Source organism: Melospiza melodia, chromosome 2 (assembly GCF_035770615.1).
Source record: "Melospiza melodia melodia isolate bMelMel2 chromosome 2, bMelMel2.pri, whole genome shotgun sequence".
NCBI classification, from domain to species: domain Eukaryota; kingdom Metazoa; phylum Chordata; class Aves; order Passeriformes; family Passerellidae; genus Melospiza; species Melospiza melodia.
This window is the reverse complement of record NC_086195.1, coordinates 69,565,071-69,583,662: the sequence shown is the minus strand read 5'-3', so window position 1 is coordinate 69,583,662 and position 18,592 is coordinate 69,565,071. Positions and strand designations below refer to the sequence as shown.

The window sequence follows — 18,592 nt, the reverse complement described above, 5'->3', positions numbered from 1 at the left end:
GTATACAGCCGAGGCTCCTTGCACGCTACAGCATCTTGGGAATTATTGAAACATTTGCACAAATATGTATTTTTTTAAAACTTGAAATGGGCCCTTTTGGGTGCAGGGAAGCATTGGTGGAGAAAAATTGGCAAAACTATGAAGCAGCAATTCAGAAACTATTTGCTGTCCTCACTTACTTCTCACAGCCAACTTCACTACTCTCACCTGTGTATTTGTCCATTCCATTTCAGGAAAAGGTCCCAGCTGAAGGCCTCTACCTGTGGGATTTTCTTCCTCCTGGCCTTTCTGGAAGTACATAGAGACATCTGCTCAGGACATGTTCCAAACTCAGATTTCTCATTGTCTTTGCATATGGTGTTTAGTTGTGTGGGTTTGCTTCCCAGGTTGGTTTTTTTGGGGTTTTTTTCATTTTTTCCCTTGAAGTTGTAAATTGGTGTTAATACACACTGAATTGCCCAGAGGCTTTATAACAAAAAATTAATTGGAATTATATTATATAGTATTAAAAATGTGAGTTCATGTTATTGATTATTAATATCTTTGGATTAGCTATTTATCACTACAGGAAGAACAACCAAGTTATGGATATTTTACAAGAATTAATATTGTGCTACTGTATTTAGGTTGATTTTTAGTATGCAACATCTACCAATCTCTAGTTACTATTAGCAAATGAAGCAAGGCTACAGGGAATAAATAAACATTCTCTTGACAGTCCACCTCTTTCTAGCTAAAATTAGAAATAACCCTGTTGCTTCTAAATTTTAAAACCCACTCTAATTATCACTATGAATTTATGAAGTTTAACAGTAGGAGGTTATATATTTGCTTTTAATGAATGTCAGGTTTCCATTTTTTTTGTGAAACAAAAAACCTGTAATGAATTTGGTATCCCACATAGGCATGAGTCAATGCCATTGTAGAAAACACATGAGTTCTTAACAAACAACAACAGTGTGGAAGAGCCCTGACAGTAAGGAGAAACATAAGGCAAAGATCTCAGTTTTTGTAGCAAAACTACCATATCTGTAGCCATGCATCCAACAGCATTTTTACACAATGTTTAGTAAACAAGGGACTGAAAAGCATTGTTACAAAGGCCATATTCATTACAATGCTTATGTAATGCTGATCCTCACTTTTACTAGGTTACTTGAGAGACTTTTTGTTTCTATTTTAATAAATAATACAGCTTTTAAAAAGAATAAAAATCATACCTCAGTTTAGGTGTGAAAGGAAATAAAGATGAACTAATTCTAACACTCTCTGCCATGGTCAGGGACACCTTCCTCTAGACCAGGTTCCTCAAAGGCCCAAACCTGGACTGGAACACTTTCAGGAACAGGGCATCCACAGCTTCCCCGGGCAACCTGTGCCTCACCACTCTCACAGTGAAGAATTTCTAATATCTAAACTTGCCCTCTGACAGTTTGAAGCCACTCCCCCTTGTTCTGTCACTACAAGCATTTGTAAAATGTCCCTCACCAGTCTTCTTGTAGACCCCCTTTGCATATAAACCCACTACTATTTTTTTTTTTATAAAGGTAACACTTTTTCACTCTCACTTGCAAGATTAAATCTTTTTTAGCATCAAGCATGAAACACAGCAAGTATAAAGCCACTAAGCCAAGTCATTCAGGGAAGTCACAAAGCTCTGTTGCTCTGAAGAATGGCTAATAATAGTCAAAAAGGTAGTCAAAGTGTCACACTTTTCAGTAGATGGTCTAAGAAAAAGAACTTCTGGCTCTGCTTAAAAAGATTAATGCTGTAACACAAACAATATTTTTAAGAATTGAGACTTAAGTTGATGCTGTCAGTCTGCAGGCATTTAGCTGTGTCAGCTAGGAGCAGAGTCCTTTGAGACATGGGAAAGTACTGAGAATGGTTTCAGGCTTAAATTCCCTGAGTCACTTTGGTGGGTGCATTCCCACCTCAGTGAAGTGGGACGAACATACATCTGAATATCCAGTTGAGCTTACACAGAGAGAATTTTTACATTGAAAAAAATCTAGAGTAATTTCTTTTTCAGTGTAATGGGCAGCTGGGATTCCCTAACATAAGCACCAAGTCCACCAGGAACAACCACAAGGCATTTTCTGTAGTCCACTGGAGCTGATGCACCTTGACCACAGCAAGTTTCTGTGTACATGTACTTGGTTCTGGAGACTTTTGAGAAGAAATGTGTAGTACCCTAAACACAGATAAAAGAAAGCCAATGCTTATTTACCAAGCAGTAAGCATGTCCCTGGACAGAGGAAACATCAAAATCAAAAATACAGAGTAAGGAACACCTCTGTTGAGATCATTAGCTAAGGAGGAGCCAAGAGTGACGTTCTGCTGCAAAATGGCCTTCATTCAAGATACGAAGAATTGCTGTGTATGAGGACAAGGGTTGTAACTATTGTGCTATAATCATTGATGATGAGACACCAGCAGAAGTGTATAATTCTGGGGTGGTTTTTTTTTTTTTAAGATAAGCACTGAAAAAGCCAAAGAAAATCTACAGAAGAGAAATGTCACACCCTAGGGAAGACTGAAAACAGGGTATTACATAGGGATAGTGATCAGTTCTTTTCAACTGAGAGAAAAACTGGGGAAATCACTCCAAATTTGCTTTTATGAAAAAAACCTTTAACTGCTAGGGTGCTGAAAAACTGAAGGTCTCCAGTTCTTTCCATATCCTACAGGCTTTTGCTCCATGGGAGGTTTATTCCCTAGTAATTCCAGCAATTTTAATTTGGAACGGGATGATTACTAACCAGCTAAAAGCATATTCCTCTGTGCTAAGTTAAAATAAAATAAATACATACTTGCTTCCAAGGTAAAACTTTACAATGCCACTAGTGGATGTAGTTGGTGTAGAAATGTAAGCCTCTTCATAAAAAATATCTTTTGAAAAAACTCTACTCAAATGCCAGTAAGGTAGTATTTAAAACAGAATTCTTCATAACGATCAAATTGTGAGTTACAAAGGTGGCAACAATAAAGGTGAGACTGAGTTTCCCAAATAGAGCTGTCTTATGTCATCAGATGCATTAAGGTATTGTTTTCAGCTGCTTCTTCAAAAGAGAATGGGTTTCCTTCTGTCATTTCTGACAGCTATATGCACACTTCAGATTTCACAGGACATCTAAAATGGCACTATATGCCCATCTTAGACAAATGAATATCACCCCAAAAGTCTTTTTTTATTTAAAGGAAGACTTTTCTTAATTTTCAATTTTTGTTATTCACACAAGCTATTATTAAATGCAAATATATAGTTTAAAATTTTGGGGGGTTATTGCATAGCAAATCTAAATCTCTTTCTCTTTAACTAAAAATAAAAAAAAAAAATTCAAGTTTCCTAAATGTTATGAACTACTATAAATCCAAAAATCCAAAATCCAATAAAAGTTTTATACAAGACCTAGAGCTGAACAAGTTTCAGTGTTGAAGTACACCAATTTTAGAAGGACTTAAATACTCTTATAGTCTGGAAAGCCTTGTTAATCTGTAGATTGGGAAGGATCAGTTTATTGCTGTGGGAAAAAAATTTTGCCTATTAAATACCAGGAAGTCCCACAGTCCGACAAATATTACCTTCATACAAGAACATCATGCAGCATTTTAAATAAAGTCACTCACACCAATAAAAATGAGGAAAATCAAGTTTTCCGTTTAAAAAAAGTCTTCAAAAAGAGATCTCATGAAAGTCTAAATAGTTCCTGCTAATCATATGTTGAGTGCATTGAAGTACTGCAATGCAAAGTAAAGTAATAAAATATGAACATAGGGAGAAGAGATGTGCAAAGAAAACGGTGATAGTATTTCTAAATAAAGCCATGAAAAATTGTTGCACTCACAGGAACTTCAGTGTACTGAACAGTATCAGTGATCACGGTGCTAAGGTCAAATCTGTTCCTCACACCAGTGATCTAACTACTATAGATGAATTCCACAGAATTGAGCACGAGGGGATGAACTTCCATGGTGAATAATTGCTTTTAAACACAAAATTTAATTTATGTCAGACAATGACAGAAAGGCAAGTTTCAATGAAAAGCTCAAAAATATATAGGAGGCTACAATTTTCTTTTAAAATTTGAGTCATTCTTTTTATCAATTTACAACAGAATAATGAACAGCTGATAGCATATTGGAGACAAGTCCAAAAATACTTTTAAAACAGGCTTGTGAATGAAATGAAAATTCAGGAGCAGCAGATGGGTTTAACTGCTGTTAAATGTGGAGTGGTTTCCAAGAACATGTTGTATGCAATAATAAATAGCCAGAGACATAAAGTTTCCCCAGCAGTTTAAACCCTGAGCATACAAGCTAAGTGAGGGCTTTCAAGCTTTGGCTCACTGCAACATCTTCACATTTTACCCTTGTCTACAGCAGCAAAGATGCTTGTTATTAACAATGTGTGCCAGCAACGAGTGCAATTACAGCAGCACTGAGCACAGTTTCACAGGCAGGCAGGTTTAACATAGGCTTTCTGAAACAAGAATAGTTCTTGGCTCTGCTTGCAGGTTAATCACATTCAGCACCAGGGTATCCATTCTCACAGTGGATAATTATGCCAGTGTACCCAGTGCCTCAGTTTGTGCATACATTTTACATAATAAACATGTTAGAAATTGCCTCCCCTTCTAATTCTTGATCTGGATGTGGGCACTGGGATGACGTATTGCATCTAGGGCTTCTGCAGTCATGGTTTCACTGCCTCCATGTCTCATGCCCCCTTGGATTTAAGCAAAAGTGAAGTCCCAAAGCTCCAGGAAAACAGGCAGCAACTTTTTGTTTGTACCTCAACCAGTTGTGGTTTCATCTCCTAATCCATCAAAAAGTGGTTTTATTAAGTGACAGCTATGATTAGGTTAAAGCTTCTACACACGCTACCACATATTCTTAGACTTGACTGACACAAACACTCGTGACACAGAATGAAGCTGGAACTTTTAAACTCAAAGTGATGCACAGAGGCACAGACAGAGAGGGTTCAAAAGAATGAGTGCAACTGGCAGAGGACAGAAATCCACATCAGGATCAAACCCAGAAAAAAAATCACTGCTGCTGCCTCCTGTTAATCCATTGCTTCTGTAATAACAAAAGATTTATGAGGAGCTGTGGAAAAGAGCATCACTGGATTCAAGGAAGCCTCTGGAGTTCAGAGCAGACCTACACTATAATACAGGTGTGTTCCCGCTTAGAGGCACTGAGGATGATTCTGATTAGCTACTCTGTAATACCAGTATCTGCTTGATACTGTCTTGGATGAAATGGAGGGAAATGATTATTAGGGAAACAAATGATAGAAAAGAAAGATGAGGAACCAAATGAAAGAACTGTATTAGAAAAGAGGAGAGATGTCAGGCCTTCGTGTGCATTACCAAGTATAAACTTACACTGTTGCTAACCTACTACTTTTCACTGCTGCTCTAGAAAATCATGATTTCTATACTTTCATTGCAGAAACCATCTTTTTTCCAACTAATTCTCTCCATAGAAAAACATAAGATTTGGCTATGGCAAAACCACTTCTCTCTAATCCTAGTACTATACTTCATTCATGAAACGGATAAAATTAAATCAGTCCACTGATGCTCACGTGGCATTCAGGGTCTACTTGTTTCCCAGGGATCTTCTAAGAGCTTTTTTTATCCCTTGTATGATACCTACTGAGCGACTTAGAAATGAAATTGCTCTATTGTCTGGGAAATTCAGCCATTAAAGTAACAGTCCCCAAAGCAAGCCTTTCTTTCCAATCCAAATATTAACGGTCAGAAAACTTCACATGTGTAAGCTAACATCCTTTTGGTCACTCTAACAAGTATCCTTACTAGAGGTTGTTTGGAGATTTCCAGAGCCATGGCTTCTGTCCAACACATCTCAACTGAAACATCCTCACTGTTGCTGTCAAATGGACGCAAACACAGTTGTTTTGTGTGCTCCCTGTTCAAGCTGCACCCTGTTCTGGTTGCTTGGACATGCTGCAGCACTACTAATTCTGGAAATGGCTGAACTGCCCAAAAAAAAGGAGGCTGAGGAACATACTCAAAAGCCTGGACCCTCATCATCCTCACTGTTAGATGTTATACGTTACATGAAGTCCTTGTTGTTCTGTGTAATTCCAGCTAGCTCCTTCCAGGAAAAAACTGCTCTAGGGGCTAGACTCACGTAGTGCAGACACGAGTAAGCACCTTCTTTTCCACAGTGTAGACACAGCTGCTTTCTCGTATCAGAGGTGCACAATACTATTACTCAAAGTACAAGTACCCAGGAATTCAAATTATATCAATGATGTACTGTAGTAAACCCCTCAGGTTTAGCCAGGGCCCCTTGGAGAATAGAATGCTGACACAGAGGCAAAGAAGTTTCCTGTCTCCAGGGACATCCGCCTTGTACCTTATCCCTATAGCCATGTAAGGCAATATGTTGTTAACCTTACTATTGGTCAATAAAGGTCACTGTAACACCTTTGCCATTGGTCAGGATTGGATCCAGGCCAAGGGTATAAAAGTAGCATACTGTACCCCTACTAACTTGGAAGAAGAAGTGCTGAGACCCTTCACGGAACCCCTACAATAAAGCCATCCTCGTGGTACAGCCAGCCTCTTCTCCTTCTCCTCTCTCTACCGTCTGCTGGAGCCTTAGGCCAAGGGAAAAAGCTACCTAGCAAGCAAAGCTGAAATCAAGAGCTGCCTAATCACTAAGAGCTGAATATTCCCTGCTTGCTAGGGCTGTCCCGCGGCCTCGGCCTGAGAGCGAGCTGGCCTCTGGCAGTCAGTACCCCTGGGAGCTGAGCTCTGGAGCTGTAATAGCTTGCACAGGATAAGACCAAGTAAGGCTCATTTAATGTACTTTCCCCATTTGAGAGTGCCGAGTGATTTTAGGGGTGGTTGCTGGCAATGCAAACACATGGGTTCACAGGTTTCTCTTAATCAGAGCTATCAGCAACAGCCACTTCACTGGAGGCACACTGGAATTTGAAAGCGGTGACGACGGAACACCACTGCTGATTGATTTTGCAGTAATCATTCTGAAGGGGTTTTGTACATTGTTTTGACCAGCCATTTAGACAGGGAATTATGGGGATAAGAGACTACATGATTAGAACTAATCTTCATTGAAAAGTACTTAAAACACACGCTCAGTAAACTATGGTCTGTTCTCAGCTATTACTCAGCCATTTGTACTATTACCAAAGAAATTAATCATATATATGACCTCCTCTTTCACAGAAGCATTTTCTTATATAGGCTAATTATCAAGCACAAACATATGGGATTGTAGGGCTTTTTTTCTGCCCTAAAATGGCAAACAAATAAAGGCCTTTGCTGTAATCTTATTGCAAGGGTTCCATACTGTTATCTCCTTATCACAAAAGTTGCCTACCGTCTTGGTGTTTCTTGTGGGCAGCTCCTCAGAGCGCTGACTCTTTCTTCTTCACAAAGCAGCCACTAGCTGCAACTCCCTTCTCAACCAGCCACCCCACTCTTTTATAGCACTCTTCTTCTCATTGCTTACAGCTGTGGCCTGTTAAAGTCAGGCCTGTTCCTAATCTTTGATAATTGGCCCAGCTGCAACTCCTTAGGGGTAAGATTACTTTCTACACTATCTTAATTTTCTTATATTCTATCCTCCTACAGGCCTGGATTTTTTCTGGAGAGCCTTTTTTTTTTTCCTAACAACCATCATGAGCCTCTTTTGCATACTATAAGTTGGTATGGTCTGCAAGACTTCAATGACTGATACTGAAGCAAGTTCAATGTGTTTTGCACCTTCTCTCATGGGTTGTTCACTCTAAAATGACCTTAATTTTATTATATTTTTTCTGTAACATTTCGGAAATTATTGTAACATCTAACTCTTATGTGTTGCAGCTACCTTTTCCAAAATTGGTAATGAGTGTTAAATATGTGCCACTGCCAAATGTAGTAATTTTCTGGTGTCTTACCTTGTATCTGCTCTGGCAGCCTCTGTGCATGTCTCCTTCGAGACCAGACTGGTTATTAAATTCCAGTTATTAGGAAACAAATTTAGGCTCAGGACACATTTTTTTTCTCAAGCTTTGTCAGTTGCATGAATGATTTTGTCTACAAACATGCAGCTCTCTTACAAATTTATATGCAGTTTGTGAGTCATAAATTTCAGAAACAACAAAAAGGTTTTATTTGGGAAAAAGTGAGGATTTCCAAAAGCATCAGTTTGTGGTCAGTACTAGCTTAAATTGATTTCCCAGGAATAGGGGCATGAGATATTTGCACCCACAATCTAAAGTCTTCTTTATTACAGCCAACTGTTGAGTCCTTATCACCTGTACTTCCAAAGCCTTTTGCAGACTTCATAGAGCAGAATAAGAGGATTAAAAGAAATTTAGCATTTCAATTATAGAGATAATAAGTGAAATAAGTGACTAATTCTCTCAGCTTTCCAAACTCTGCAGTAAGACTAAAACTTTAATGTTCCTCTGTTGCTCTCCCCTCAAAGAAACCATGCGCATTGAGACACAGGTGTCAGCATGGATCCACCAGTACCCCCAAAAAGCAAATATATCATAGAACAGAACTAGTTCAGCTTTGACCCAGCAGCCCACTTTGTTCCAGAGAGCATCTGGTAACAGCTTTCTAACCTTTCTTGGTTCTACTGCCTGTGAGGATACCACAGATGTGCTTCCTGGTGAAAGATTTTGCTTGTCCTGCACAACTCAAATAATAATAAAAGAAAATATGTCAGGGTGGAAAAAGCATTAATGTAATGCTTTTCTGAAGTATCTATTGATATATCAAGCTCATAAAACTTATCCGGCACAAATTTTGACTGAAATATGTTTCCCTTCTTTTTGTTCTTACAAAGCTAACTGTGCTTGCTCTGATAGTCCTTAGGAAAAGGATAATTTACTGAAATGTGTGAATGGGAGACTGATCGGCCTTCACATGTCTCCTGTTGCCTCTGGAGACTGTAACCATACTCATCAGCTGAGATGATGGTGTTTATGCCATTTTAGTGCCAGAGAAACCTGTCTGGCCCTCAGCTGTCAGTGGAGAACGTCATGGGTTTCCTACAGATATGGTGACATATTGACCACAGACATACTGGTGGATGTATGGGATGACACTTAAAATGCTGATAAATGTCTGTGTCTTGGCAGGTTTGTTATCCCTGGAGTGTCGCAGACATTTTTTCACAGAAATCCTTTCTTTCAGATTTCTGCATTTTCTGGCAAGCTGAGGGCCCCCAGAAAGAGAATGTAAACAATTGTTATCAGCTGCTGTGGATTGCAATGGGCTGCACCTTGATTGGCTCATGTTCCCATGTTTATAATTAAAGGCCAATCACAGGAGCAAGCTGGGGACAGAGCCCCTGGACACAACTTTGTTATAGATTCTTTCTTTCTATTCTTAGCTTAGCAGCTCTGCAACTTCTCTCTTTATTCTTATTAGTATAGTTATAATGTATTATATATCATATATCAATAAATCCAGTCTTCTGATCAAGAAACAAGATTCTCCTCTCTCTCTCACCTCCAGCGACCCACTCAGGATGCTGTAATACTGGAGGATATTTTTCCAACCTCCATGCTGCTTCCTCCATTTTTAGGGGTCATATTGATGAGGAAAAAGATGTCTCATATTTTCCACTAGTAAAAGAAATAAAATTTTCCTTAGTACCATTACAAGTGTCTTCCCATGAGCTGATCATCCAGCTAGTACAACACTGGTTTAGTGTGGGGATTGCTAACTAAACTGCTCTTCAGAGACCCCTCTCCCTGTTCAGCTTTTCCACACTAATGTGTCCAGGCCTCTATAACTGCAATAAGTGCAGCACTGAATCCTGTCACTACCACTAGTAAATTTACTATCCAGTATTCAAGGCCACCAGTGAAAACAACTATTTTTGGCAATGTAATAGTGTGTGTGCCATGTCCAACTTCATAACTGACCCATTTACTTCCAGTTCAATAGTGTATTTATCTCTAAATGAACTGCTGCTCATTGTTCCTGTGAGAATAAATCTGAGCAACACGCATTGTGGTTCTTGCCAACTTTTACAAAGTGATATAATCCATCCTCCTTCTCACATCTTTCCTTTAGTGACACCCAGTGGGTTGGCTTCTGTTAACCATGCTTCTCAAACTCCACATGCTTTTTGCTGCAGTCTGAGTTGCGATACTGTACACAGCTCTTTTCCCCTACAGTGTGAAGGATCTCAATTAGGACATAATTGTCCACCCACTACTCTGAGTCTGAATCTGGTTCTTCCTTTTGTTTATCAACTTCTTACATCTTTCCTTTCAGAGTTGTTAGTGATGTTCCTGAGCTTTGTTTACTCTCCCAGTCACAAGAGCGGTGTTGGGATGTGACTTGGGCACGCTCAATCCCTCCTCCACTATTTTGTGCCACAGGAAAGCTGAGCAGGCTTGATGTGCTCTTGGAAGAGCTCCAGCTGAATGACTGGCAGAAAACAAAGGCGGGGTGTCCGTGGCACAGAAGACGGAGTCAGCGCGTGTTTGTGGCGCACGCTGAGGATCGGCCCCGCGGGCAGCACAGCAGAGCACACCCGCGTCTCTGTGGGCACAGAGCCAACAGCATCTCCCACCAGAGACTCAACCCCCAGAAACATCACTCACAGCTTCCACAGCCCTTTGTTTCTCTAACTAAAGCCACTCTTCATACTCCATGCTTACGTGCAAACTTCACAGCTTCCACAGCCTTTTGTATCTCCGACTAAAGCCACTGTTCATATTCCATGCTTATGGGGCACAGAGCACTCCACATCCTTCTTTGCTTCAGTTTTATAGTCTTTTTGGCTGGGACAAATAAAACTATCAAAGGTGTCAAGGATTTCAAGCCAGCAATCGTTAGAAAAGGATCTGCATTTTACTGGCATTCCCAGCTTGCCAAACCAGAGTGGTGTCACTTTTGTTATCCTCCACCTTCCTGGAGAATTCTAGCCTTGGTGAGGCAGGCTTTGAAGTTTTTCACTCTCCTGCTCTGTGTATTTTCTGTTCCTTCTCTGAATCCTGTTCAGCAATCCCTTTGCTCTGACAGCACTTGCAAGAGGGCTCTTTTATGCCTGATTTCATCTAGCTGGGAATAACTACAGAAACCTGATGTCACCTCCCCTGACCCAGAGACTGTGTCTTACTGACATGAGCACAAAGGTATCCACTGATTATACCAGAGAGGACTAATCTAAAAAAAGTTCTTCATTAGGCTTATGGCAAATATATCCCAACCTGATTTTAAAGTTTAATTTCAAACCTGTTTTTCTGAAAAAAAAAAAAAATACAGAAAATTTAACTACAAACAAAAGGAAAGTAATTATGATGAAAGACATCTGGGGATTATAACTGTGCTGTATTTTCAAGTGCCTTCAGGGGCATAAATATACATTTTTGCTTTTGTGCTATATCCAAGGAAATAAAAATACCAGTTCAGAATTGTGTTGGCAGGAAATCTCTGTGCTTTTTAATTTTGGCAGGATGCTAAGTATTAGAGGCTAAATATTATTTGACCTCATGACTCACAGGAAAACAATGTGTACTTAAAGCACAGAAATAATTGCTCTACTTCAGTATGTCCAGCTTTCCTATATTTAAAGTCAATTCACCATCTGAAGACATTTCCTAATTGAATTGTTCTAACATTTAGTCCCACACCCCCAATGACAACAGGATAGAATTTTTCTGAGGTTTCTTGCTTCGTATTTCTCTGCTCTTTAGATCTGTTCTTAGTGAGTTAATACTTACATCTGCTTCATGTACTCACAGCTCTTCAACACAGTCAATGCTAATTTCTCTCCTTAGGTTTATATCTTGGGGACTTTAGAAACCTGTAAATCTTTCTATTATTCTGTATGTCTGCTCAGAATATATTTATACACACATTATGTTTATGCTATTATGCATAATGTCTCTTTTGACTTCACATAGCAGTTCAGGCAAGAATATGGTCATATTCAGTAGATGAAAGGATATGTATTTATTTGTATAGTAAAAGTTTTAGACCTTCAGTTCTTTCTGTAAAGTATTATTCCTCTTTCTTAGCCACCACCCTGAAGAATTATGTCACCGAAAATAAAGCTAAAGGCAAGCACAGGGAAAAAAAAATAATAAGCTGTAGTTTTGAAAAGTACTTTACATAATACTTGTAAAGCTCACTACCAGGAACATGCCATTAACAGAATCTCACGATAGTCATAAAAATGAATAGTACCCTTTAATGCCTTCACTATCCAGACATGTTTCATAAGGATATAATATGTGGTGGGGATTTTAATCACAAAACTTCCCCTTATTCATTCTGCCTGCAAAAAAAAACAAAAAAAAAAAAAAAAAAAAAAAAAAAAAAAAAGAGGAAATTTCTTACAGCTGTTGGTCTCTCCCCACATCAGCAGTTAACAACTCCTTCCCCTGATCATCAGGCCACCTTGCTCCGTAAGACAGTGATGGCTGATGGGGACATTAGGGAAAAACTGAACATGGGTGAGGCAGGTGAAGGAAAGGAAGAGACTGAGAGTGTTCCATGGCAAAGCCTCCTGAAAATGCTGTTCCCTCAGGTGATATTGTAGGGTATCACCTGACAGTTACTCCAGGTCAGGACATCATGGGAACAGTTCTGCTACATCACCAGACCCCTGCACCCTCGGTAATCCTTAATGGATAGGCAAACAATGTCTAACCTTGAAAAAAACTTCATGGGTGAAATTAGCTCAGCAGTGTTAAATGTTAGCATCAGAGTGCAATGTGTAATCAAATGTTTGGTACTAGTGAGCTCGCTCCAAAAAAATGGATGCCAATTTCATCTTACTCCCTCTTAAGATTCATGGCTGCAGGATATCTGTCACAATCACAGCTAAAGTTGAACAGTGATAAATCACATTTATGACAAGGTTCAGGCATTATGTTTTTAACAGGAATACTTATCAGACTGGACAGAAATTAAAAATCTCCTCTATGTTTTAACACTTGGCTAGAGAAGCAGCAAAAAGAAATCACTTTTAAGATGATATCTGTGGTCTGATTAACATCTTCCTGGCCAGCAAGTCCTAAAACACTCTGACCAGAATAATGCGTGCTCCTATTTTACACAAACATACACAAACAGTGCACACAGGCAACAGAGTTAAGGTTGCCATGGGAACTTTACCTCCAGATTTTTTGGGTTTGTATAATCAAAATAACACAAGTACAATGTTGTAATGATTCAGTTTTGCCTTGTAATTAATTATGTTCACATTATCTTTTGGCGGGAACTCTATTTATCTGATGGGTACAGCCCAATGTGATAATTTTATTCAAAATATCCAAAAGTTGGTTGTCTAAGCAGGGGATATTTTAAACTTGAGTCACTGCACAGAAATGGCTACAGTGTAGCACAGAAAACACTGCATCAGTGTTAAACCAGGTGGTTCAGCTGCGGGTAAGGTAACCTCCATGGCAGCAATGAACTCAGCACAAGCTCTGCCATAGGCTGATGCTGAGGTGCGGAAAGAAGCAGAACACTTTCGAGACCAGATTCCTCCCCTCCAGCTGTTGTCATCACCCAACATAGATTTATTAATCCACTATGGGGACCACCAGCAGTCCCCAGCCTTGCTCACCAGGGTTCCCCTCAAACTCACTGTTTCTTGGTTCATCTCTTCTGCTATGCTCTTTCAGGTCAAGTCCTAACTTCCCCTGGCTGTTCTGAAAATTTGAGTTAGCTCTGAGCATAGGAATACACTCAGACTCCTCGCTCTAAACTTAGGCTCTGGGTTTTCAGAGGAGCTGACCTACAAACCTCATTGATATTAACAACTGAAAGTGTGCAGCAAGCAGCCTTCATCAACAAGCCATCCTGATGAGGGCTTTTCTCTTACAGAAGTTGCACGAAGTTATCAGAAAAGAAGAATGGTTGTTGGAGCCCTTTGCCTTTTCAGTAAAGGGACAGTCAACCTTCTGTGCTCTCAACCTTTAGAGCAAGACGTCCCATTTGAATAAGCAGCAGCCTTTCCTCCCCATTTGAACATGATGCTTTCTCGAGAGACCTGGACCTTGCCATAGGCTATTTGCACAGCAGAGGATACTCACACAGTATGGTGAGATCATTATTGATCTAACTGCAGTCATGGGCCACTGCTGGCCCCCAAGAACATGAGCTTCAAAGCCTGCATTTGATACACACATACAGAGACTGCTGTCAGTGCTGAAGATATGGAAAATGGGCTTTCTGAAGAGCCAGCTCATTTATTGGAGGGGAAAGGAACTAAAAACATTCACTTCAAAGGAACTAAAAATATTCAAAGAAATAAAAACAATTCAAGTTTTTGGCACCATAATTAAATGAGACCCTGCCATATATATGTCCATCTTGAGAAAGGAGTTCAGTTAAAATATTCAGTATAAGTCTCCTTCCTAAAGGAATAGTGGTTAATATATGTTAAAATATAATTGTATAATTGGAACTCAACTGTTTGGGTTATGTAAAAGGTGCTGTAGGCGTATCAGCTTAGACAGAGGTAATTAGATCTTGTATATTAACATTTTTCCCTAAAGGGATAATCAGAAATACTTTGAGTAGTGGAGATGCTCAAGCCGAGAAGCTTGGTGGGAAAAGGTACCTCCTTCAGCCCTCTGTTTGCTTTGTTCCTGCCTTTGTCACTGCCTGGACTGAAAGAATACTTCTGCATTAGAGTACTTGCTTAATACAATCCCAAATGGGTGCCCACACAATGGCAATACTGCTGCAGCTTTTGGTGAAATCAGCATAAAACTGAATCACCTGCAAACATCAATTGTGCTGCCAAAATAGGACTAGGTAGTGGCATTAAATAATGCAATATGCCTGCAGATTTAGTAATGGATCATGCACTGAAGCCACAGAAGAAGCCTGTGACAGGGCCAGGAATAGAAGAAATCAGAGCTCTATTGTCTCCTTGAGTCAAGGGTTAACATTTTATGCAGATGAGAGTAAACAGCCACACATCACTGCTTAGCTCAGTCAGCCTGAAGGATACAATAACAACAAATATGGTTTTACTCACAGGAGGCTGAATGACAATCAATGGCACTACAGCTTTGGAGTATCCAATTGAAGCCCTTGAAAAATCAAGTGGGTGCACAGGAAGATAGACTACTATGCCATCACAGGATGAAGACAGGACAATGTTATGAATTTCTTGAATTTTCAGCTACAGTGTTGAAAAGTTTTCAAGAAAAAAGGAGCTTTTTATTTTGAAAACAGAACACCACATCTTTAGAAAGTGGAACAGCAGAGCACAAATTGAAACTGGTTTTGGTTTTTAGAATTTTTCTTTTCAAGATAAAAGAAGAAATGTACAGTTCCAAGATAAAAGAAGAAATGTGCAGTTCCTCGAGCCAGGAAAACAAAACAGCCAAACAAACCACCCACACACAAAGACTACTCCAGGTATTTTCTAATTTCATTGCTGTTATCCATGCTTGTCTTTCATATATACAAGAAAAACATTCCAGGAAAGAAATTCCAAGATGAAAACCCAGACTTAAAGCTTCTCATTGACAAGTTGTAGTCAAACTTTGGAATCCAACAAAAATCTCAACTGAAACCAAGAGAAGGTTAATCCAAACTAAAGACATTTCTCCATTTTTGTATTTCTTCCTTCATGCCTGCTGAAGACCTCCAAATCACTACTCTGTACTACTCATATGAGGCTTTCAGAAGAGTTTGAAGAGCAGTACAGATATCTTGTTTCTAGGTAAGCCAAAGCCTCTCTTGGTACCTGAAGGGTTTTGGCTTTGTTCCTGAAGTCTCAAAAGACCAGGACTTTTAGATTGAAATAGCTGGGTAACCTGAACAGAGATCTCTCTTGAATGCCTATCTGCATTGATATAAGAAGCAAGAAGGAAAGAATTGTCACCAAGACCCATGGGACAAGCTCCCAGTTCTTCCCTTATTTTGACCCACACAATGTATATGACAGAGATGGGCATTTCCAGAGGCATTCCCAGTACAAACATCAAACAGCTTGATATAATTTTTCCCTAAGCCCAGTGACTAGAAGTTCTCAATAGATTTCCAAAGGATTTTTTAAAATGCAGATATTTAGAACAAAAAAATATATAGCAAGTTACAGAGCTCCTTAAAATAATTCGGAGCTTTTTCCACTTGCCAAAGTGCATCTGTTCTGAAGTGTGTTTTCCATTGTGGGATTGCACCTGAAGCTGACCCGTGCAGACAGCAGCTGAGCACAACAGTGCACTTTGAAGCAGGGAATAGCAGCAAGTCAATGTGTCTCTAAGTAGTCTGCACCCTCCTTAGGGGTCAAGCGCTAGCTCAGAGCAAGCTGCTAAATGGTTGTTTGTACGATCTCTGCAGGCAAGCAGAGAGGGGTATCTACAGCCAAAGAGGGGATGAAAACAGCTGTAGTTGATAGCAAACACTGCCAGAAGGTCACCACCACCTGCAGGCTGGTTGTTTCAAACCAAAAAGCTGTCGATCTCAGGCATCTCTGATCATATTTAGAGCATTTAATTATAGTTCATATTTTTAGCATTAGAGAAAACACATTGAAAAAAATAAAGTGCTTTGCTCTTCTTTTGGGATCTCACCTGTTAAACCATAAATATGAACCTATAAGGTCTTTTTCTTTTGGGAATGGCACTGCAACTTTAAACATCATTATACAATCCTGTGTCGGGAATAGAATTATTCTAGTTGCACACCACAGGTTCAAGCACACTGTTATAAACAGGAGAAATTCACTTCATTTTAAAAAGTTCACACAGAGAAAATGTAATTTGAAGAGTTACAAGTTCAAAAAACATTCAGCTCTTTCCAGTTCTCAGCACCTTCTCCTTTGTCCTGCAACAGCTTCATTATTTTCTTATTCTTTGCAGTACATGCCAGTCTTTCTGAATGAAAAGAAACCCTTCCACATTAGTCACAACAGGAAAACGAATTTTGCTTTGCAGCTGGTGAATGAAGATTATCAGAACTTTTATTCACATGGAGAAGATAACAATATAATAGCTAAGGAACACTGATGAAATGCTGTGTTTACTCTCATTTATCAGTTTTGCAAACTGCGACTCGTACTCAAAAGAGCTACCTAATTCATGACAGCAGTAGTTCTGTTTGGTAAATTTTGTGCCCTAAATTAAACTAAAATCCAACAGATACTGGGGGGCACATGTAGTGTTATACTTAATACTCATTTGATGCTTTGTGAAGCTATTTTATGATAGGAAAGCAAGAGAAGATGGGGCTTTGTGCCACTTCAAAAGACATCAATATGTTCAGACGAAATAACCAAATTTCTTTAGATGCCAAGTCTGACTGAGGTCTGAGAAAAACAACTCAATAAAAAGTCCTAACCATAATTTCTGCAGCTAAACTCCACAAAGGAATAGAGTCTTATTAAGTGCTGTGCCTTGGTGTTTAAATCAGTCATTTACAAGGTTTAGCCAAATCTGGAATTACTAAAATGGAGGTATTTCACTACAGCACAATATCAGTCTGTGTGTCTGCATCAGCTTCTCATCATCTAACTAGAGGAATAAATTATGCAGGAAAATAAAAGCAGAATCTGCTCCCTTTTCTTGCCTTATTTTAATTTTAGTTGCAATTAAAGGAGTTAAAGCCCTCTTAATAAAGAAATGCTTAAAATACATCAGCTAGATTTAACTTATTAAGGTTTTGACAACAAGTCATGTTGTTATTTACTGCAGCATTCAAAGATCCATTTGACTTCTTAATCTTGCATAAGAACTTTCAGGGATGTGACAACATGAATTTTCTATATAAGGCAAATAGACTCTGCATCACAAACATTTTTGACACTTTCAAATGCAGTTTACAGCCTTAAACAGACATTCCGCTTCTCCCACCCACCCACCATCATCCAAGGCCTAGAGTCACCAAAGTTTCAGAATTAAGAGTGGGAGTATTACTAATCTAGCAGGTGAGGGCAGAGCTCAGTGACCTGCTTGTTTCTATGTCCATATGTATGACAGGTTATGGACACATATCCTTATTCCTGTCTGTGATTCTCTCTGGGAGTGCCCTCCTGACTTCCCTACCCAAACCAACCACATCAACTGACCTGGGGTCTAACAGTGAATTTTAAGTAAGAGCCAGGAACAGCAGAAAAGGCATATATGCATATTGGAGAAGTCAAGCAAAGGAGGAAATAAGGCATAGGCTGAATAAAGGAAGCACTGGAGAAAAAGAAATCCTGCATGGGCAGATCCTTAGCAGGTACTTAATTCCTCTCAAAAGGCAAGGGGGCTGGTTCCTAATTATCGCAAGGATCTTGACCTTAGAGTCTCACAAACTCTTCCTGAACTCATAAATGGAGGCATAAAAGGAGACAAAAGCCCCTACCATCCTGGTCCCGGGCAACACTCCCAGCCTTAATCAGCAGAGGGCAAATCAACTTCCTACATATGTTTAGATCAATGGAAGAACAGGGAGCAACATTCAGAACTGCCAACTTCCTTTCCCTAGTTTTAAACTCTGGTTTATGCTTCCCAGATTTCCTTATGTTTTAGCTGCAGTGATATTTCACCTTGCATTACTTAAAACCCAAACCATTCATTCTGCAAAGAGAGGTGTCTGGCTGCATGCTAAATCACCTCTCA

The 18,592-nt window shown here is 39.4% G+C and overlaps 1 protein-coding gene across 21 annotated transcripts in view; it reads right to left on the bottom strand.

Moving 5' to 3' along the window:
- DLG2 (discs large MAGUK scaffold protein 2) overlaps positions 1–18,592 on the bottom strand; it is a 984,895-nt gene that overhangs the window by 589,297 nt on the left and 377,006 nt on the right. For 4 of the 21 annotated variants that reach the window (XM_063148803.1, XM_063148796.1, XM_063148791.1 and 1 more), the window contains one exon: positions 208–288. The exons of the other annotated variants lie outside the window; for them this stretch is intronic. In XM_063148803.1, the coding sequence (XP_063004873.1) occupies positions 208–288 (81 nt within the window). The remainder of the gene's footprint in view (positions 1–207; positions 289–18,592) is intronic. 21 annotated transcript variants of the gene reach the window in all.